This window comes from Rhipicephalus microplus, chromosome 8 (assembly GCF_043290135.1).
Source record: "Rhipicephalus microplus isolate Deutch F79 chromosome 8, USDA_Rmic, whole genome shotgun sequence".
In the NCBI taxonomy this organism is placed as follows: Eukaryota; Metazoa; Arthropoda; class Arachnida; order Ixodida; family Ixodidae; genus Rhipicephalus; species Rhipicephalus microplus.
This window is the reverse complement of record NC_134707.1, coordinates 62227274-62250656: the sequence shown is the minus strand read 5'-3', so window position 1 is coordinate 62250656 and position 23383 is coordinate 62227274. Positions and strand designations below refer to the sequence as shown.

Below are 23383 nucleotides of genomic sequence, written 5' to 3'. Positions count from 1 at the left end.
CTGTATTGAACTCCACCATAAGCTGCTTTGCATCTGAATGTCCTGGTGCAGCCTTTGCGAGCAGGCAAGTGGGCCAAATTTTACACACCTGTCGACGACTGTGCACTCACGTCCATCATTGCTAGATTTTCACCGCTAATAGAGCTTCATCATTCTATACACAAATAATTTACGAATCAGCAATGCACTTATATGCCACACTGATATAGTATCACAACAGTAGTGCAAAGCTGTCGGAAGTTAACGGATCAAACGAGACATAACCCTTCACTCAAACCATGCAGGTTTGTAGCTAGTGAGAAGTTGAGGCGGTTCTTACACCCTCAAAAATTTCTTTCATGCTTTAGCTTTTTCGGGTGATATTAAGTATACACACGCCTTGACATTGACCACCAGTTGCCAAAGCTTGCCGTTCTACAAATAAACACCAACCTCCCCCCACAAATTCCTTGGTACAGTCCCGACTCGACCCTTCATAATGTTACCATTATTTGATGCAGCGTTGTTTTGAATGAGCCAGTTTGGCAAAGCAAAATTATCTTATAATCATCATAATATTTACACACACATTTATTGAGTAAAAGAGAAAGCGTCTCTCATAATCATATGGTAGTTTTGGGACGTTAAACCCCACATGTCATGAGTAAAAGAGAAAACTCCTTCACGTGAACACGTGATGTGTTTTCAACATTTCTAGCATTGTCACACATTAATCTTTGATAAATTGCATAATGACCTCATCTAAAGTTATCATGATAGCGTGAACAGCCTTGCCAATTTGTTCCTTTGCATGTGAGTGCTGAACACGCATTACAGATTCATTCCTGCACAAATGAACGTGTAAGAAAATGATACAATTAGTGTTGGGGCATCAACACTTAATTAGCATCTCTTTATGTTATGCACGAATTAGATTCTTTTAATTTATTCTTACTTTCTGCGTGGTTGAGCTGATTCAAAGGAAAAGTGCCCCTTGTTTGAGACGCAAATGGATTTGACCACTGACTTCACCAATTGCATGCTAACATGCTTGACACAGCCAATTTCTACAACATGCTGCCCACACAGCTACAACAAGCCGCCTACTGTCTCTTAATGTGCGGAAAAAATGTGTCAGCTTGCCTTATCAAGTGTTGTGTGTCAAGTTGTATAGTGACCCATGTGGGTACAGCAGTCCTCAAACATTCAATTTTCTAGATACCTGTCTTTGCTGCTCTCTTTCCTGCAGTACTTTCTATTTTTGTCATGGTGGCAGAATGTGTTCTGTATCTATGTAACCTTCAATTTACTACAAAAGGTGCACATAACTGCATTGCTCAATATACTTGATGAAAGTATAAAAAATAAAACTGAGCAAGAAAATAAGCGTTCAGAAGAATGCACTTATCAAAGCGATAGCTCAATTTTTTAAGAGCGTTAAAATCTGTACAGTTGCCAGTGCTCGTCATACACACATAGAAATCTTTGTAGCACTTTTATGGGTTCAGCATGTCTTTACTTCGACTCAAAATAATTTTTTATATGGCTGAATTCCCCTGCATTTTCACGCCTTTCAGATGCATGCTCCGCTTCCAAATTACAAATCTGCATGCGCCGGCGCAAAAGAAAGTGATACCTTTACCGCGCATGTCCTGTACCCTCGTATCGCAGTGCTTAGCACATAGCACGGCCCAGTTTTCCTTATTTTTTAGACAAACCTTTCCTCTCAAGGCACACTAACAGTGTGGAGGCTCCCTACTGCAAAAATTCAGAAAGTGTGTCGCACGGGCACTCGGCGATTCCTGTTCGTAAAGTACCACTCACGCTGCGAATCCTAATAATTCAACCACATACAAGAGAAATCTGCCACCGGCACTGCATTGCAGGTCAAGATCCTGGTGCTACAATCAGGTCTACATGTGCTTACCATCCACCATCCTCACTGTATTGATTGAGCTATATGCTGCATGTTTTCTAAGATTTCTCTTATTCTAGAATTCAGTACCTGTGCATGAACTGTCATGATTTGCCAAGATCTTACAATGAAGTACCTGACACTTGCAACACTTTTAATGACAATGTCAGCGAGGAGTACAGAGTAGTACTCCTTTTTCATGTGGGGATGTTACACAAATGAGAAAGCTGGCAAAAAACATGAGCATGCTCTGGTATATTGAAGACTGTGTCACAAAGTTAAGACACTTTCAACTGCACAGACCAACCACCTGAAAATATTTAATGAGCTGAAAGCAGTGCTTCACTACTCCCGACAACACAATCGAAGCATCTGCTGTAGGGGGCGTCACCTTCGATACACCAATGCAAGGTTGGGTGTCCCGAGGCAGACTGTACAGTACAACGAATGAAGAATGAATGAAGGCAAAGTACTTCATGCTGCTTCACATCACTGATATACAATATCATAAGCGCTCGCAACACTCTGGTACAATGTTCTTTCTCAATACCTGTTATGGCACATATGATGCTGACATTGAGGTGTAGCCCTGAATGGGAACGTCCAGCATCTCTGCTGGCCGGAAGGCCAGCACGTGAGCGCGGTGATGCTGTAACTGTTGAAGAAGGACGACTTGCGGACGCTGCACACGACTGGTTTAAAATTGAGAAGCCGCATTTTGTCACTTAACAAAGCCGAGTTCTCACCAGCGACATAACGCTCGCACAAGAGGCACTTTGTTCCTAGCTCCTCGATGTAAGTGGGGATGTAGTCCTGCATTGAGGTCTAGTTTGAACACGCCTTTGAATACAAGGGGCACTTGAGCGCCCACGTACACACTCCTACATAGTTGGTGAGGTCGAAACTCCGGCGAACAGTAGCTGCAGCTGTAGACTGTTCTCGTCGACCCTGCTGCACCAAAGGGAGGGCTTTACTCTTTGCCAAGGAGGGTGCCAGTTCCCAGAAGCACTGCGCGCTCACCTCTGCGACACTGTTGCGCCCCTTGAAGGTTGGCACCCGTCAACTCCGCAAGGACTGGCACAACATGCCAGTGAAACATAAGTATAAATTTATTACCTCGCATTTATTTACCTTGCAACAGTGACCAAAGCTCTGACAACAGCTGACCAGAGATGCGCTCGAAACGGGCTCGCCGAGCGCGCGCCGCCGCTTGCCTGGTGCGATCGCGAGCGCGGGCGGCAGCGAGATCAGCCTGCCGTTGTCGCCGCTTGTACTCGGCCTCGCGCTGCCTCACTCGAGGATCGGCGACTCGCCGTCGACGTTTCTCCGCCGCATCTTGGGCACACATTTCCGGATTTTGAGCTCGGCGTCGGCGTCTCGCAGCGGCTTCCCGAGCACGAAGTTCGCTATCGGCGGTTCGCTTCGCTCGCTTGCGTGCGGCTTCACGCGCTCTTCGCCTCGCAGCTTTGTCTTCCACTTCTTTTCCTCCGGTTGGTGATGACTTTAAAGCTACTGGAGTGACGTCGCCTCCAGCGAGAGGTGTGATGCTCGGGTTGCATTGCGCAACACTTCTTGCTTGGGACACCGAGGCCGTAGGACAACATTCGCCTTCGTCGGCTTTTGCCATCGCCTGGAGAGGCGCCCAGCCACACAACACCAACCGATTCGCATCACAACCACAGAACACCTACTCACAACTTCGCATCTCACGATGCGAGCGCCCCAGAGAACACCTGCAATTTTGAGCGCCCTCAGAAGCCAGAGCGCGCTCCTCCTCCTCTCCACTCACTTTGCCGCTACTCCGCCCGCACCACCTGCTCCGGTTTCTAGGAGTGCGGACACCGATACGCACACGGGTACGCATGACATGCACCACAGAGGAAGACATGCACCGACTAAGAAATGCATTCGCATAAAAAAAAAAGAAAAAGTTAACCACTGGCTCCAGTGCCCCACACCCCCAGTAGATTCTAGCACGCGGCTCGGCCCTGAAGTCTGCCGGGGTGAAAAAAACAAAATAAAAAAAACGCTAGCATTCAAAATTAACTAGAGGGGACTCTGGCGCTGCGATCGTTCAGCGACCATGGGAATGATGGGTAGTACTCACATTTGCCTAGTCTTCGTACTTGCGGCTTCGCTGGTTGCTGGGCGAGCCTGTGTCTCGATTTTGTTTTGAAGGAAAAATTCAACCCTTCTGAACTTCATGACTCAATTTGGAAAGGTAATTCAAAAAAAAGTTAGGGTGGTGAAGCGCAATCACTGAACATTTGCCGATTTTGTTTCGTGAGAAAACAGCTTTAAGCCACACAAACACACGCGGAGCCAAAAGCAGGCCATAAGTACGAAGTTTAGACAAATGTGTGTAGTACCCATCATTCCCATGCTCATAAAGAGCCGTGCGTTGCAGCTCCCATAGACACTGGCGCCAGAGTTCCCTCTTGTGTATATTAGCAAACTCTATGATGCTAGCCACCCTACCACGCCTAGTGTGCTGGTAATACGCTCGCGCATGATGGCCTAGTGCGCTAGTGGCGCAAGTAGGCAATTCACGGCACCCCCCCCCCCCCCCCAACCTCAACTCAATCCTGCCTGCGACTATGAACTCGTATCTCTTTGCAAGTTTTTTACCACTAAGAGGTTTATAAATGTGAATACGAATGACTTTATGAATCAAAAATGCACTCACCACACTGAATAAGTAGTATGGCAGTAGTGCAAAGCTGTCAGAAGTTGACAGGTCAAACAACCAGACATAACTCAGCCCTTCACTCCACCCAGCTGTAATTAAGGGGGATTTGAGCAGTTCTAACACCCGCTGAATTTTTATTTCGCACTTGTTTTTGGTAGGCCCGAAATACACAGAATATATATATATATATATATATATATATATATATATATATATATATATATATATATATATATATATATATATATAAAATAAGGGAAAGAAGTGTATACCTAAGGGCTCGTTTTTCCGTGTTTTTGACACAATAATAATGAGATATAACAGACAGTAATGCCAAGGAATGTACAGGGGAAGTTATTAACATTAATGGAATGTAAATAAGAAGAAAGAAAAGTGGATGAAAAAATTACCAACTGTAAGCAGGAATCGAACCTACGACCTTCGAATTACGCGTTCGATGCTCTAACCACTGAGCTATTACAGCGGCACTCCCTCCATCCACTTTTTTGGGTTTATCTGTGAATTTAGAAGTAGGAGCGACAGTCAGCGCCATCTATAAGCCAAACAATGAGTGTGAAAACACTCTTATGCGCATGTTTGGCGTCACGTAGCACGTGAACTTATTATGAGCGGGCAGCTGATTAATTGTCCCTCTTATACAACCTAAACACACCAAGTCTGCCAGTACGAGACCCTCGTTCAATGAAATAAGGGAAAGAAGTGTATACCTAAGGGCTCGTTTTTCCGTGTTTTTGACACAATAATAATGAGATATAACAGACAGTAATGCCAAGGAATGTACAGGGGAAGTTATTAACATTAATGGAATGTAAATAAGAAGAAAGAAAAGTGGATGAAAAAATTACCAACTGTAAGCAGGAATCGAACCTACGACCTTCGAATTACGCGTTCGATGCTCTAACCACTGAGCTATTACAGCGGCACTCCCTCCATCCACTTTTTTGGGTTTATCTGTGAATTTAGAAGTAGGAGCGACAGTCAGCGCCATCTATAAGCCAAACAATGAGTGTGAAAACACTCTTATGCGCATGTTTGGCGTCACGTAGCACGTGAACTTATTATGAGCGGGCAGCTGATTAATTGTCCCTCTTATACAACCTAAACACACCAAGTCTGCCAGTACGAGACCCTCGTTCAATGAAATAAGGGAAAGAAGTGTATACCTAAGGGCTCGTTTTTCCGTGTTTTTGACACAATAATAATGAGATATAACAGACAGTAATGCCAAGGAATGTACAGGGGAAGTTATTAACATTAATGGAATGTAAATAAGAAGAAAGAAAAGTGGATGAAAAAATTACCAACTGTAAGCAGGAATCGAACCTACGACCTTCGAATTACGCGTTCGATGCTCTAACCACTGAGCTATTACAGCGGCACTCCCTCCATCCACTTTTTTGGGTTTATCTGTGAATTTAGAAGTAGGAGCGACAGTCAGCGCCATCTATAAGCCAAACAATGAGTGTGAAAACACTCATATATATATATATATATATATATATATATATATATATATATTGGTATACATTCAACAAGCATACTAAAATCATGCATGGTAATCTGCCACTAACTCTCAAGAGGAATTGTATATAGCAGCTACAGCTTGCCAGTACTTACCTGCGGAGCAGAAACCTGGAGGCTTACCAAGAGGGTTCAGCTTGAACTGAGGACCACACAGGGAGCAATGGAAAGGAAAATGATTGGTGTAACCTTAAGAGACAAGCAGAGGGCAGAGTGGGTCAGGGAACAAACCGGGGTAAGGATATCATAGTTGAAATCAAGAAGAAGAAATGGACATGGGTCGGGCACGTAGCAGGTAGGCAGGAAAACCACTGGTCCTTAAGGGTAACTGAATGGATTCCCAGAGAAGGCAAATGCAACAAGGGAAGACAGAAAGTTAGGTGGGCAGATGAAATTAAAGAGTTCGCAGGGATGACATGGCAACAGAAAGCACAAGACTGGTTTTATTGATGGATAATGAGAGAGGCCTTTCCCCTGAAGTGGGCGTAGACCGGCTGATGATGAAGTATATATACAAACACCTTAACATTAACTACCCATTGCCAAAGTTGGCTTTATTACACATAAATGCTCACCCCCCACCAAAAAAAAATATACAAAGTACGGCCCTAACTAGTCATCAACAATGAAAAGATTTTTTATGAGTGTTATTTCGAATTAGCCAGTTTGGTGAAGGCAAAATGATCATAATCTAAGATTTACGTATACATCTATGTCGTGAAAACGAAAGCTTCTTCAATAGAAACTTAATGTGTGTTCGACATTCATTTTCACAATGTAACCTATAATAAATTGTATTAGCGTCTCGTCCAATATTGATACCATGATGGTGTGAGTAGCCTAGTTTATTTGTTCCTTGTCATTTATTAAATATTGAATATGCATTACACTGAAGTCGTGCCTTCAAGGATGTTCTCAAACATGCAGAGAAATTGAGACAGCAATTAGTTATATGGCTTCCGCAATACTTAATTGGCCCCGCCACGGTGGCCTAGTGGCTAAGGTACATGGCTGCTGACCCGCAGGTCGCAGGATCAAATCCCGGCTGTGGCGGCTGCATTTTCGATGGAAGCGGAAATGTTGTAGGCCTGTGTACTCAGATTTGGGTGCACATTAAAGAATCCCAGGTGGTCGAAATTTTCGGAGCCCTCCACTACGGCGTCTCATTATTATATGGTGGTTTTGGGACGTTAAATGCCACAAATCAATCAATCAATACTTAATTAGCATCACTTTGCAACCAAATCTTGATAGGCATTCCTTCATGTTATGCAAAGATTACATTCTCATTTTTTCTCACTTTCTGACAGGTTGAGCCCATTCAAAGAAAAAATAACTTCTTGATTGTGACGCGAACGAATTTCTGCAACGCTCTGCTTACAGATACAAGCTACATACTGTCTTTAATAAGCAGAAAACAAGTGTCAGCCCACTTTATCTGTGTTTCAAGTTGTGTAGTCACTTGTGTGCGTACAGCAGCCTTCAAATATACAGTTAGCTAGTTATCTGTCTTTCAGCTTTCCTGCACTGCATGCTATAGCCCGATGCATGCATTTTTGCAAGTTGTGCAGCCTCATGCCAGAATGTGTTCATTAACTATGTAACCCGCAATATAATACACACAGGGTGCATATCACTGGGTTGCTCTATATACTTGATGAAACTATAGTTATTACCATAGTTAGAACAGTTTGAACTGCGCAGAAAAGCCATCTGAAAATATTTAATGAGGTGAACGGTGTGCTTCAACCTTCCCGACCACACAATCGAGGCATCTTCTGTAGGGGGGTGCCACCTTCGATAAACCTATGCAATATTAGGTGTCCTGGGATGACAATACAATACAAAGAATGAACGAAGGCAAAGTACTTCGCGCTGCTTCACGTCACTGATTTACAATCTCATAAGTGCTCTCAACACTCTGGTACATTGTTCTTTCTGAAGATCTGTTATGGCACATATGATACTGAAATTGAGGTGTAGGCCTGAATGGGAAGACTCAGCATCTCTGCTGACCGGAAGGCCAGTACATGAGCGCGGCAATGCTGTCACTGTTGAAGAAGTACGGCTTGTGGACACTGCACACGATGTTATGAGTTTGCTGTGTTGCGATGGTAGCGGTGGCAAAGAGCGGCGAGCAGTCGAGCAGACTTCGCTGAAGCCTTAGCCCGAAGGCGAAGCAGGGAGGCAATCCCTTTTGAAAACAGCAACAAAAAGGAGCGTTTACTGTAGCAGGTTGTCGTTTGTACAGAGCCGGCCAGCACGACAACGTCGGCTGGGGCAAAATCTTCTAACATGGGGCCGGCACAGCCTTAAATAACGTGTTTGGTCCATTCTCTCAAACCAGTTCTCGGGCTCGGAGGGGGGGACGTAGCCATACCCGGAACTGCAAGGTGGTTCGGCGGAGGAAGCGACATTATCCCCGGAACTGCACGGTTCTTCTGCACGGAAGGCGGCGCTGGGAGGGGGGGAGACAGTTCGTTGGAACAGCGCTCGATCTCGTGAGACGTGCTGCCGAACGAGGAAAATGTCTGTGGCAAAACAGCACCCCCGCCGCCAGACAATGCATCCGGAGCTTTGAGCCATCTAGGGCGGCTCGGAAGGAGGGATGCTGGTTGACCGTCGATACTGTAGCCACTCCGTGGTGATCTTCAGAGCCCTGCAGGGAATCACTGGAACGACGGAGTTGAACACAAAGCCATACTGCTTTCGTGGAAGCAAGCACCCTCTGAACGTCTCTCATAGCGCCAGACCAAGGCAGCAAAGATCTATTGACTCTCTACTACTGTACGTTTTAGCACGAGAAACATATCCCTTAGAGACCTCAAAACACTGGCCCTCACAGATGCTGTGATTACACTGTGCAGTCCAGATGCCAAGAAAGGCCGCGCGAAACTATCCTCAATGCCATTCGAGTAGGTCGGAACCCACTGAAGCAGCCAAAAAACAATTCTGTGCAATTTTTTTTAACATTTTTACCACAATGGTAGAGGCTGGCCTTCCTGCTAACATATCAGAGTACACTTCAAACAAAAATACATCTGTTAGTGCAATGCAACATTGTTGATACATTTTAAAGCAAAACGAAAGAAGAGACACCAAAAGTATGCAAAACACTTCAAAGCAGAAGAATGTGCCTCAATTTGTATGAGGGAGCTGGGCTGCACTTCAATAAGCTCTGCTGAGTCCATCTGCATTTGTGTGCAGCTTCCCTTTCTTATAGCGCACACTAAAGTTATGGTGCTGAAGCGTCAAGCTCCACCTAAGTAAGCGACTGCTTTTAGACAGCATATTGTGCAACCAAGTCAAGGGGCAGTGATCAGTTTCTATTATGAAGTTCGACCCTGAGACGTAACATGCTAGCTTACCAATTGCCCAAACAAGGCAGGCGCACGGTTTTTCTGAAGTGCTGTAAGCTTCCTCTCTGACACTGAGCTTTCTGCTGAGATACAAAACTGGCTGCTCGTGCCCTTCGGCGTCTTTTCGGCACAAAACTGCTCCTAGGCCGCGGTCACTGGCATCACACTGAATAATAAAACTCTGAGAAAAGTCCGGCGCCGCTAGCGGGTCGTTTTGCGAGAGTGCTCTTCAGGCTCTTGAAAGCATTCTCTTGTGTCCCACGAAATGACGGTGGGCTCGGTTTTGCGGAGAGAGTCCGTCAGCGGACTAGCGAGGTTTGAGTAACCTTTGACGTAGAGTTGATAATACCCCGCCAGTCCCAAAAACGCCCTCAATTCTGAATTTGCGGTGGGACGACGATACTCTAAAACAGCCGCAACTTTCAGCTCGAACGGGCTACGCTGGCCACGACCCACGATGTGGCCAAGTCTTCTTCATAACCTTCCCACGAGTCTCTCAACAGCCGAAATGGAGATCTTAAGTTTCTTCCATAGACAAGCTCGGCGGGACTGAATCGCGTTGTCTCGTGGGGAGCGGACTGTATGGCGAACAGTGCCGCGGGTATGCATGCCTCCCAATCTTTGTTATGTTCAAAGCAAAGTGCTCTCAGAACTCGCTTGAGTACCGCATGCATCCTTTCCACGGGGTTAGACTGTGGATGTCCTATAGAGCTGTGGATTATTTTTATTCCACAGCGTTCAAAAAATGCTGTTGTGAGACAACTGGTAAATACGCTCCCATTGTCACTCTGAATCTCGGCTGGAAAGCCAACGCGAGCAAAAATGGACAAGAGTGTGTCCACAATGCAGGGAGAGGTGAGCTCTTTTAGCGGAACTGCTTCGGGAAATTTCGTTCCCACGCACAAAACAGTTAAAATGTAGCGGCAACCCGAATGGGACTCTGGAAGGGGGCCAACAATATCAATTACGAGCCTCCGGAACGGCTCTGTGATAACAGGCACTAATCTCCTCGGGGACTTACGTTTGTCAGTAGATTTTCCTACTCTCTGACACGTGTCGCACGATCACACGAAGTTTTCTACATCTTTCCAGCATCCAGGCCAATAGAAATCTTGTGCGAGCCTCGCCTTTGTTTTCTTGATGCCAAGGTGGCCCGCCCAGGCATTTCCATGTGCCAGTTCCAAAAACTGTCGTCGGTACTTCTCTGGCACTAGAAGCTGGTCGAACGTTCTACCCTCAGCGTCCCGATACTTTCGATACATGAGCCCTGCCTTCGTGTAGAATGAGATGTTCTTTCAGGCTACTCCTTCTTTCCCGTTATGCTGCAGATTCTTAATGGTATCATCACTTGCCTGCACAGTGACCAGTGTGTTCCTGTCTACTTTACTGAGCTCTTCCCAACAAGTGGATGTGGAACCAAGCAGGGATGACTGAACGTTCTCCTGACGCGCCCTGTTTTTATCCACCTCCACAGGCTCGTCGCGTTCGGCAGCCAATACCGTATCCGGAGCCCTACTGTCTTCGATGTCCTGTGATACCCTAGCCGCCTCTTGGCCCGAGTATCCCTGGGGAGTTGTCTCACGCTCGATCGCCTCCTCTTTCGAAACCGAGATCTCAAGTCTCCCCGCGAGAGCGCGGGACCGCGATCGCATGAGTGCCATGCACGCGAGAGGAGATGAAAATGACTGGCCCTTTTCTTTAAGGAGCTGCTCTGATTTGTTGGAAAAAAGGTATGGAAAATCTTGGGGCAAATTAGGGCTCACGGCCGCCTCAGTGCGCAATTTTCCAAAATTTCCCTCTAGAACAACAGCAGCAATTGGCAAACAGACACTTTGCTCTTTTGCAACCTGTCTGATCCAGGCGCATTCGCCAGTATAGTCGCCAGGGGAGATGCAAGATGGGTGTGCTATGTCCATCGTCGCAGCTGAATCGCAGAGTGCCCGGCATTTCTTTCCGTTGACCACAATTTCGTGCATGTAAGGCTCGAGTAACTTCAAGTTCTCGTCCGACTCGCGAATGCCTGCGAAAGCAAACGTTTGCTTACAGCTAGATGAGATATGACCCTCCTTTTTACAATTGTAGCATACAATTGGTCGTTTAGATTCAAAAGCTCGAGCGGTGTCGACTCAGGTGCTTCTCCTGGCTTTCTCCTTTCCCTCTCATTGTTAGTCGCTCCCTGACTGAATTCGTCACGCGGCAGAGCCATCTTTTGTGCTGTATTTTGAGCAGCAAGCCGCCTTGAGGAGTCCCTCTTCTCTTTTGTATCCTCGCGATCCAACTGAAAATTCCTTCGCGTATAATACTCATCAGCTAGCTCAGCAGCTTTGTCAATGTCTGTTCCCTTCATTCTGTCCTGAAGCCAGACTCTGGTATCTTCAGGCAACACACGATAGAATTGCTCGAGGGCCACACAATCAATCACTCTGTCGTGGTTACCGTAAGCATCCGCACTTCCAAGCCATTCTTTCAAATTAGACTTAAGCTGGTACACGAACTTTGTGCATGATTCACTGCCCCTTTTTGCTTGCCGAAACCGCTGCCGAAATGCCTCGGCAGACAAGCGGTACTTACGAAGGAGGGCCGCTTTGACCTTAGCGTAGTCGTCAGAGTCTGCTTTAGACAACCGTGCTATTACTTCCGCGGCCTCTCCCGGAATAACTGACAGAAGCTTCTGGGACCAGACACCTTCATTTATCCTAATTTTCTCGCACGTGCGCTCAAAGTTCACTAAAAAAAAGCGCGATGTCTCCACCCGCTCTAAACGGCAGAATCAAATCTTGGATTTTCTGTCTTGGCGTTTCGTCTGCCAGGGATAGCGGATTAGACTGCACCGAGGTTATGCGAAGCTGCTCAAGTTCTAGCTCTTTTATTCTAAGAGCATGTTGACGCTCTTCTCGCCTTTTACACTCCTCAGCCTCCTCGTGTTTGCGTTTTTGACGCTCCTCAGCCTCCTGCCGTTCGCATTTCTGACGCTCCTCCGCCTCCCGCTGTTTTCCTTCAATTGTCTCCATAGCCTCTTTTACCTCCTCTTCAGTTATTCCCTCCGCTCTCATGACATCAAGAATATTTCCTTTACGGCTCGTCCTAGCAACAGAAACACCCAGCTGCTCACAAACATCGAGAAGGTCCCTCACTTTGAGCTTCTCCATTGTGTACCGCAACTTGTGCACGTTCCTTTCTGAAAGAGCTTTGTCTCTGAAGCTATATTCTACGACGTGAAGCAAGTCGAGAACCAGCAAGCACTAGCCACCTAAAGATCTAAAAAGAACATACTTGGCTACTCTGTGCTAACAGGGTCTGATGACAAAAGACGAACGTCAAGCACTCGCGCAACCAGAGCGGTGACTTCGGCCATCTCGTCGTTGCCGTCGAGCGGTGTCGTGGGTGTCCTCGGGCCTGCAAAGATCCGCTCCAACTTTCCAGCCTTTGAAGTCGGCGTAGCGGGCCCCAGGGCAGCAAAACGATATCATGGTGGTCGTCCTCGCGCTTCCAGGAATTTGATCCAAATTTTCAGCCGTTGAGATCGAGGTAGCGGGTCCCAGAGCAGCAAAACGTTGAGGACAGGGGTAGCGTATCCCGCAGCTGCCAACCACTGTTAGGAGTTTGCTGTGTCGCGATGGTAGAGGTGGCGAAGAGCGGCGAGCAGTCGAGCGGACTTCGCTGAAGCCTTAGCCCGAAAGCGAAGCAGGGAGGCAATCCGTTTTGAAAACAGCAACAAAAAGGACCGTTTACTGTAGCAGGTTGTCGTTTGTACAGAGCCGGCCAGCCCGACAACATCGGCTGGGGCAAAATCCTCTAACATGGGGCCCGCACGGCCTTAAATAACGTCTTTGGTCCATTCTCTCAGACCAGTTCTTGGGCTCGGAGGGGGAGACGTAGCCATACCCGGAAGTGCAAGGTGGTTCGGCGGAGGAAGCGACGTTATCCCCGGAACTGCACAGTTCTTCTGCACGGAAGGCGGCGCTGGGAGGGGGGAGACAGTTCGTCGGAACAGCGCTCGATCTCGTGAGACGTGCTGCCGAACGAGGAAAATGTATGTGGCACAACAACGACTGGTTTAAAGTTAAGAAGCCGCATTTTGTCACCTAACAAATCCGAGTTCTCGCCAGCAACTTTATGCTCGCACAAGGGGCGCTTTGTTCCTAGCTCCTCGATGCGAGTGGGGATGTGGTCTTGCATTGAGGTCCGGTTGGAACACAAGGGGCACTTGTGCATTCACGGACACACTCCTTTGTGGTTGGTGAGGTCCTGTATCTCCAGAAACTCCAGCGAACAGTAGCTGCAGCTGTAGACTATTCTCGTTGACCCTGCTGCCTCAAACGGAGAGCTTTCTTCTTTGCCAAGGAGGGTGCCAGTTCTCAGAAGCACTGCGTGTTCGCCTCTGAGACATCGTTGCACCCCTTGATGGTTGGCACCCGCCAACTCCAAAAGGGCTGGAACAACTGCCAGAGAAACAAAAGTATAAATTTCAGAGCTCTGTGCTGCAAAGTTGCCATCATTAGCATACAGTGCTAACTCAATCTCAATTACTGAATTATGTTGTGTATATAATTTTATAAATAATAGGTCCTACATAACATATCCAGGCTAAATGCACAGAAACACCAAATACAATTAATGGGAAGATGACCACCACTGTAGCTCATATTACACGTTATCTACCGGCAGCAAAATGTCTATGTCCACTTCAATTTCTTTACACACATACCGTAATGGCTGCAATAAAACACTACACATAATGGCGCTGACACGTTCCTTGGCTTCGCTTGTCTCTTGGTCTCATTACGTTGTGCCTCAAAAAGAAAACAGGCCCTTGACCAATTCCCCTTCTTTCATTCATTGTCTACATACAAACCATCTGAAACCATCTCTATGGGAAACCCACACAGGTAAAGCGGTACAGTACGTGTATATAATGCCATAGCTAACTATTTTTGTAATGCTAAACACTGCTACTTTAGCATGACACCAGCTTTACCTATCTACGTAACTATGCCTGGGAGCATTAACGATGTCAGCTCACTTGCGTGATAGTGAAGTTATTGTCAAAAGATTATTTTAGAGATAATTTATCAGTCTAAACTAATTCACTGCTTTGCTGAGATGTCCCTTTCAAGGAGAACACTTAATAAATTTAGACTGATAAATTATTCTGTGAGAACTGTATTATCACTCATATGCTGCAAAGAAAGGTAAGGTAGTTGGGATGCCTGAATACTAACTCAAAAGTTGGGAGTTGGATTTGCAGCCGAGATTTACAGCCCAACTTAAAGACTTGGCGCAGATATCAGCAGATACAGACAAAATTTTTAGACAAAATCCCTATTTTCAGACAAAATCCAGCAGATAACAATGAAATCAATGCATGTCTCAAAGACTGTCTCGTCTAGCGGCTGAGCTGTAACCCAGAGGAGGTGACGTTTAGTGCACCTGAAATGAGCATGACAACAATGCCAACTGTTATATAACCACAACTCTCAACATGGTCTGCTCCCACTGTGGTTCCAAAAACCACTACGAACGGCACCAGCAGTGAACAATTCTCCCAGCTGGGGCAAAGCCACCGCAGATTGGGGCATGTCTTAACGCATCTGACAAAGAGAGACGATGGGATGAAAAACAAAAATTTAGGAAGGAAAGTAGCAGGACAGAAAACCATGCACCTTCCATGTGCCACAGAGGCATCGATGTCACAACTCGTTCTGGCGTACAAGTTGATACACCTTCAAAAATACAGCCAACTGTTAGTTGAGTCAAACAGACACGTTCGTCGAAACTGTTGTGTCTTCAGTGTAAAGGTTCAATGTCTTTGTCATATTTACCTATCTTTGGTCGGTCTCCCATTAAACACAACTTTGACAATTGGTGTCAGTACCGAATTAACTCCACGAGTTCAGAGCAACCCAGGTGTATGTAACTAGTGAGGTCACTCAGGAAAGTTCTGAACACTTACCTCGACACTCCCCTTCAACTTTGGCGGTATACAGCAGCTCTTCAGATTGGAGGTTTCAGCAGAGACCGTGAGCACAATTACTGGTCATGAAGCTTTGCGGTAAAAGGTCGCCGCAACTCTATGGGAGAACTTGCTGCAAGCGGAGGCTGCGGGGGGGGGGGGGGGGGGGGAGGCTCTGTGTTTTCGTCGTGGGCATCGGGCAGACGGCGGCTGAATACCGTGGCACGTCACCGCACGTTTTGTATAGTATGTTTGCGGGTCTGCGTGTTGTGCCTGAAGGACGAAAAGTATGCTACGTACCTGTGTGTCGGTCCAGTTACACGGAAAATGATGAAAAAGTGTGTTCTGGCTGCCCAGACAGCAAACGATAGGTCCGCGACAGAAAACTGGTGGTGTCATGTTTAATTCCCTGCGAGTATGTGCGAAAACCATCTTGATGAGAGTGAGATCTGTCACATGAACCAGTGGCTAATCAGAGGGTTGTGAAGAAGCCGCACGATATACTGGAGCTGTCGTTGTGCCGAGGATTTTCCACGGCCTCCCGGCATATTTGTCCAGCGCAAAAATGTTCAGAGCTCGCCTGCCTACCAAGCAACGCAAGGAACCGTCAGCCGAGCTGGAAATTGTTGAGGCTGCAACGGCACTGTGCATGAGGCCCTTTGGCAGAGCTGCCATAGATATTGATGGAGTCAATGAAGGTGAGCCTACTAGGCCACCTTTTCTTTATTCCATGCCAGTAATAAACAAGCTCGAGCAGTCAAATGTTCGCCGTAATTTTTTTACGAGCACTGAGACGACGAAAAGTGTAGAGGTGACACGTTTAACAGATGGAGCTACATGCAGCTCCTCAGAGCTCGGTTCAAAGCACTGTTACGCTTCATTTTACGCGAACCCCTTTGGGGCCAAATGCAAGACCACGGACAGCGTGCGAACGCTCCCGGGCCTGTAAACGTATCGGGGGTTGAGGCGCAGAAGTGTATGCCCAGACGCCGAGGAACCCGAGACGCTGCTGCCGCGAAGGTCGTCATGTGCTGTGCGCGAGAACGCGGTGAGCTCGTGGCTCATTTGCACCTGGCTCTTGAGTGTGGGAACGCTGGTGGTGTGATCCGTGGCGCGATCAGTCGCGTGATCGGTGGCGTGACCAGTGACGTGGTAGGTGGTGCGAACACAAGGTGTTCCATATTTGGTCATGTCTGGAGGCGCCTGACGTCACACAAGCGTCTGGAACCCTTTAAAAACGCGCAGGGAGAGACTGGGTGAAGCAGTCTGGATTGAGACTCTGCCAGAACTCTGCTCCTCAGCTTCTTACCGTTGTTTGTAAACTTGAATGTCCACTTTGGTCTAACTATGTAGTATTAAACTCTTTTGATTTGCTGTTCTGCGCCGTCTCGCCGGTACTTCCCTTCTCGTCGGTCCTGATGCAAGTTACGAGCACAACCTGCTAACGGCGGCGGTCAAGAGACACCCGTAACAGCACACATCCGTTGCTTGGAACTGAGACTTCAGCGTTATCAACTAAAACTTGCTGAGGTGACAGCGCAAGAGAGGATGCACAAAAGAAACTGTACAAATCTGGTACACGCTGTACAAGCATGAAACGATAATTTTTTGCGTCGCATGTTGAGTTGGCTGGTGCGAAAATATATTCGTATAGAGACACTGAATATATACATAGCCTGAAATAGTGCACATGTGCTGTCAAGAGTTGCGACCACTGTGCTTCTGCGACGCGTTAAGATTCATCAGAGTCCTTGAAAGGCTCTGGATTGTCAAGGAATGTTCACGAGATGCTTCGGGGGAACAAATAAAGCGTGTTTTTAAAATGGTAGCAATACTCGCAGCCGAAGAAGCACGTGCTTCTTGCCATTGAATGACTAACTTCAAGGCCCCCATTCGATTCTCAATTCTACTGTATTAAAACTTCCCCGAATTTCCTTGACCGTTTCGCAATTCTAATGCGTGCCGTACCATTGCAGTGCCGGGGCCACACCAATGCCCCTGTGCACACGAGGGCGCGCCTAGCAGTTGCTCCTGTCCCTAATCACACTTTTTTTTGAAGCTTCAGGACCAGAAAATGTACTAAGGGTTTGGTTTCAGTCCACCTGTGTATCCTGATGGGAACAATTGATGCTTGCGAGGACTTGCACAAATTTTCGTCGGAGATTCTTGGTGTCTCAACAGCGACGTCCACACCACGTTTTGATGGCCGCGATGACTCTGCCTGTTCTTGCGTCGATTTTGGGCATGTGCTGCTGTTTAGAGATTCGCCGATTTCGACCTGGACAGATGAGAGATAAAAAAAAGTGAACAAGTAAAGGTTTTGGGGATACAAGTCTTGATTTTTTAAAGGGACATGTTCAAGTGGTAATCTCCCTGAAAGTGCAATCACAAGGGCATCTTCCATGTTTTGCATGCTTTCCACTTTTAGGAGCAAGAAATGCAATACTTGTGTCACATCGGCGTCTGGAAAGCCATTGTAAATAGTCAAGCACAAACTGTCACACAAGTGATTCTGAAGGCTATTGAGTCAATAGTCTATCAAGTCAACTAAGCGCGTCAACAGTCTATCAAGTCGAGCACCCTACACCTGCTTTGAAACATCAATGGCTATTGAGCGATGGAGGCAAAAGCGGTATGAATGTGCTAGCGGTATGAATGTGCTAACACTGACAAGAAGTAACCACGTGGCCACAATTTCGCTGCTCAACAACTTAAAAACCAAATGCACGTTAGCAATTATGTGAGACCAACTTATTTAAATGTTTCTAAGAAAAATAAGAGATGCATGTGTACTTTAAAGTGCATCTATGTTATTTCACTTACAATAACATGAAAATGAAGACTTGGAGCATTGCACAATTTTTGCGAGAAACACACAAACCACTTAATAGCTGTTTAAAACTTCGTGTAGCAGCGTGACACCTCTATTGAGTTGTAGAGCTGCGACGTTTTGACGGGCGTTGACTCTATAGCCTTTGCAGATAGCCTGTGCAAAACACGCATAACTTGTGTAGTGGCCTGCATCTCGTTCTCACTGTCGGCCCGTTTGCAGCAGATAGCAGGCCTCGTCACGGTGATTTTCAAGCCGTCTTCGTCAGGCAGTCTGCTTTTTCGTGTTGATGCTGCGGCCTGCGAACAGGAATGGCCGCTAATTTTTGAGAGTCACATTCTCCAAGATGCTTAGTATAACAACTCCATCCTTCCCTGTATGTTATTTCAGCAGAGTGACTGGTTGGGCGAGTTGGTTCATTCTTAATAAGCTTATGGCGCTAAGTTAAGAATGGCGCTACGTTACGCTTGTCCTTCTCTCATGTTTTTTTTTTGCTCCATAAGCTACGTTAAAACCAGTATGTTAGGCTGTTCTTTTTGGTCTTTCTAGCACAATTTATTTGTAGTCTAATAGCGAGTCTCGGGAAGCCATTCCCAAAATGTTCATTGTCTTTCAGTCACCTGAAATGTTGTGGGGCGTTGTTAGTCTCGCGTGGTGCTTCAACGCCCTACTCTGCTACTTCAACAGCAGAGCTGTTCACAACCGAAGTGAATCTATGGGGATTCTTCGTCCACACTTTATAACCCAGCTACGAGAGTGAAGCCAGATAAAAAAAGAGTGCATGGGCAAAAGTCAGAAAAAAGATTACACCATCTCCCACTAAAGGCAACCATGAGCACCTAGCAAAGCAGGGCACAGGCCGAGTTAAGGAACTGTTTACCATGGGCACTTTGCCCGATATTTACACATCCTTGCAAGTAAAGCACAGCATGAATTCCCTGTAGTTTATGTCGCTGTTACTCGCCTTGAACTCTTGTTTGAGCACACCACACAGGTTCATCGCCATTCCACGTGGGTGCAAGTAAGTTATTCGCTCGTCTGCAGAATCACCGATGCCATCACGATTGTCGAGGTAGTGCGGGGAGGAAAGGTCACAGCATCTTACCCAAGCCCTCACACAGGCAGGAACGTGCTGCGCGTTACGGCAGGACTTGGGCCAGCTGTTGGGCAGTAAAAGTGGTCGTGGCGCACACCACTGGACTGAACTCCGCGATAAGCTGCTTTGCATCTAAGAAGAGCGTAACAAGTTGAGCCGCATAGAGAAAGAGTACAGACATAGATAGGGTGAAGCTGGTTAGAGAGGGCACAGCAAAAGTGAAGCTGTGACAGAAGCGGTGGTGTGGAGGAGAGAGCAGGCACGCAATTGACTGTGCCGGTGAAAGGGGTCTCCCAAAGGTATAGCGCAGGTAATGCTGATCTCACAGGAAGAAAGGTGTGCTGTACGGTGGCGAATACGGAGTAAAGGTACGATCTTGCCACCAGCTTCCCTATTTAATGAGCTTTCACGACATTCAGTTGAAGCTGCACATAACTTTAATATGTTTAATCTTAATTAACCTCCACAGCCACATTTTAATGAAGATATGAAAAGGCTGACAATGTTAACATGAGCCCTCCAATTATCCCCTCTAGAAGCACCGCGTACTTCGTGACAATACACCCAGATCATGAAACCACGCTTCTCGAAACTTGAGTTGCACGCACAAAGCAAATTTTAGCAGTTGACATGTGCTTGTCCACCAGTCCCTTCACTTGATTTCAGTCCAGCAGTCCTCTGGAGCTTCTCTGTCTTACTGTCTCTGCTTTCATTGCTTGAAAACGCTCCCACAAACAGTTACACTTTACATCCTTCTTCATAAAGTTCGCGTGTAGTTGGAATTTACTCACTACAGTGTGACGCCTCCTCTCACCAGAGAGCACTTGCTTTGCGAAGTCCACACCAGTATGCCAACAACCCACACAATTCTGCACAATCTGACTCTTCACTCGAGCCGTGAGAGGTGCACACACTTTCGTGATGCAGGCATGTGCAATCATCGCAACTTGCCTCAGGAGCCGATACGATATATGAACCCGAGATTCATTATAATGCAGGAGTTACCCTTCTCGATGAATAAAAACTGAAACAAATAGTGCAACAGCAAGAATATGGCCATTGTAAAATGCACATTGATTGCTTTTCCTTAATGAACAATGCTGAATTACTCTTATGATTCATCATACTTTGGCATGAATGCGTTCACACTCTACATCGATACAGTGCATGACCAAGTAGCGTCTAACTGCACGATTTCCGAACACCAGTATTGCCGTCTTGCGAGACCAATTTCATACAGGGGCAATGTCCGAAAGGGAGCATGTAACAGAATGAAAGTTAAGCCAGCGTTGTACATCGATACAGTACATGACCAAGTAGCGTCTAACCGCACGATTTCCGAACACCAGTATTGCCGTCTTGCGAGACCAATTTCATACAGGGGCAATGTCCGAAAGGGAGCATGTAACAGAATGAAAGTTAAGCCAGCGTTGCACCCTCTAGGGTGCGAATTCACTTATCATGTTCATAGTGGCAGTGCCGAATCCAGAGGGGGGCACAGCACATAAAAGCATGGCTTCTAAAATGCACAGCACATAAAAGCATGGCACCCTGGTGTTAGAGAATGATAAATTGAGTGACCAGAGATGTCTTGAGGCCAACGTTTCCTGCTACTTTGCAATCACGAAACTATGTAGCAATGTGCGCGCGCTGACTTGGCGTTTAGCAGAAAGGATGCGACGACTGCCACAAATTTTTTTCCTTTCTTTCCCACACTTGTTCGACCGCGATCACATCTACTTTGCCACTCTTACCTCACCCAGAGTTAGCAAACAACGTACCACTTTGCCAGTTTGCCAGTTGCCCGTGCATTCTATTCCTTGCCAGGTTTTCGTCGTGCAAGCGGAACATGCGGAGAAGAAATGGCTATTCACTTCTTTGCAGCAGTTTGTTTTCAGGAGAGGCTCTAGGGGTAGTGACACATGGTCCCCACTGTGATAAAGCAATGTGCTGAATGCCCGATTGAACTTCATTGAAGTCTCGCTATTCAGGAGCGCTTCCTTGCAAAAATTGTCAGCTCTGTCGTGAAGCATTTGCACGTTGCAGTTGTGTAGACTGGATTAATTACACAGCGAAGAGCTTGCTCACCACTTTGCATAGGTGGTCGAATGTTTACATCACACGGTTTGTTCATATTGATCGGTGCAACCGAACGTTGGGTGTAACCAACACACGCATGCATTGCTTTAGCACAGTGGGGTCAATCCGTCGCAATCACTATAGCTTCGAAATTATAGTTTCAGCCGACGCATCTCCTGAAAACAAACTGCCGCAAAAAAATAAAATAAAAAATCTACCGCCAAGAGAGACCATGAGGCGATGCGAAGCAGCACGGGGGGTGCACACACCTTGAAGGGGTCGGCTTGAATCGGCGACAGCTCGTCGTTACACTCGCGCAGGAGCACTTGCACCATCGCGTTCGGTTGGGGTTCGTTGTGCATGCTACCGTCCTCGGTCAGATCGTTATCGAACCAATTACGGTCGGAGACGCAGCTGCGCCCGAAGTTCCGGTCGAGGAATCCGCGCTGTAACCGGGCGCCGTCGAAGCCCGGGCGTTGAAGTTGTCTAGCGAGCCGTTCTGCACGGGCTTCGGACTCGCGTCGTCTGTCCGCAGCCGACGCGTTGGCTCGGCGCAGACGCTTAGCTTCGACGTCGGCGTTGCGTACTGCGGGGTTTGATTGCCGACGCTGCCGTTGCCTCTCGGCATGCCGTGCCCGTGTTTCGTCCGTAGTAGTTTCCCGCCGACGTTGCCGTTTGCGCAGGGCTTCCCTAGCCCGAAGCTCGGGGTCCGCCTGCCGACGTCTACGCTGCGCTGCGGCGCGTCGGGCCTTCCGCTGCTCCCGAAATTTATGCTGCGCTTCGGCGCGTCGAGCCTTCCGCTGCTCCATCCGCAGTTTCGCGATCTCGGCAGGCGGTAAACTGCAACTGGCGCCGACGTTGGAACTCATGACGCCGGCGCAGTGCTCGAGCGTGAGTACGACCTAACAGCCTTTGATAGAACTATAGTGTACTAGAATATGATAGAACACCTACATAAACAAGGAGGGGGAATGTGGGGAGAGAGAGAGAGGTTAGCTACGGAGCCCGTGTTCTGTGGCCCACTGGTTTGTGGAGGGGATTCACGCATGCGCAATAAGGGAGTCACGCCGCACATCACAGTGGTGTAAAACTTAACGAGAAAGTCGCTAAATTTAGCGTCTTTTCAGTTGTCTAAGCGACAATTACATTTCCTTGGTGTATTGGTATCATACAGTATTAGCATAAAGTTTCTTAGCGACTAAACTGCTTGTGGTGCTGCGATCTTTATAGTGTGCAATGCTTCCCGGTTCTGGGCGTAGCCTGGAGGTAGCACCGCAGTGAAACTTCATTGGTCACAAATGAACTTGATTTGAAATGTTGCTCAAATATAAAATTACCACCCTACGTGCGCCTTATCAAATTAAAAACCAATGCCTCAAAAAAAAAATTCTGCATATTCACCGTTTAGCGACTTTTAGCCGAAATTGGCGACTTTCCAGAAACGTTCTGGCGACTGCAAAAAAAAAAAAAAAAAATGCCCGCAGCTTCCTTCGGGGGAACACTGGGGTGCAATGCGGAGCGTAACTCACGCTAGCCGAGGGAACTCGACCGGCAATCAACGACTGCTTGCACGTAGCACACACGACGTAGTCGGCATAGTCGGTGCCCTTTCCAAACGTATCGCAAAGAACCGACAAAGCTTTGGAGTTGTTCTGAATGTTGCCGATCCGAGTTAAGTTGTTATCGAACCAAAGACGATCACACACCTTGCAGGTGTGGCCGAAGCTTCGGTCGAGGAAGTCGCGCTTGAAGCGAGCGTTGGGCGTGGCATACTGCTTGGCGCGCCACGCCGCTACCTCGGCGCGCTTGCGCTCGCGGGCAGCATCTGGATCGGCCTCTCGTCGCCGACGCTTGCACTCGGCTTCCCGTTTTCGAAAGTCCGGGTCCTCTTGTCGACGCTTACGTTTCAAAGCGGCCGAATCCGGTGCTGCTGCTCGACGC

General features: G+C 47.2%; 1 protein-coding gene across 1 annotated transcript; it reads right to left on the bottom strand.

Annotated features, from left to right (window-relative positions):
• Positions 1-16121: 16121 nt before the first annotated feature.
• LOC119164518 (uncharacterized) lies at positions 16122-22405 on the bottom strand. The gene is made up of 2 exons (XM_037416720.2): positions 21712-22405; positions 16122-17715 (listed from the first exon to the last, which is right to left on the bottom strand). Exons 1-2 carry the CDS (start codon positions 22309-22311, stop codon positions 17479-17481), a joined length of 837 nt encoding a protein of 278 aa, XP_037272617.2. The 5' UTR covers positions 22312-22405; the 3' UTR covers positions 16122-17478.
• Between the last annotated feature and the right edge of the window lie 978 nt (positions 22406-23383).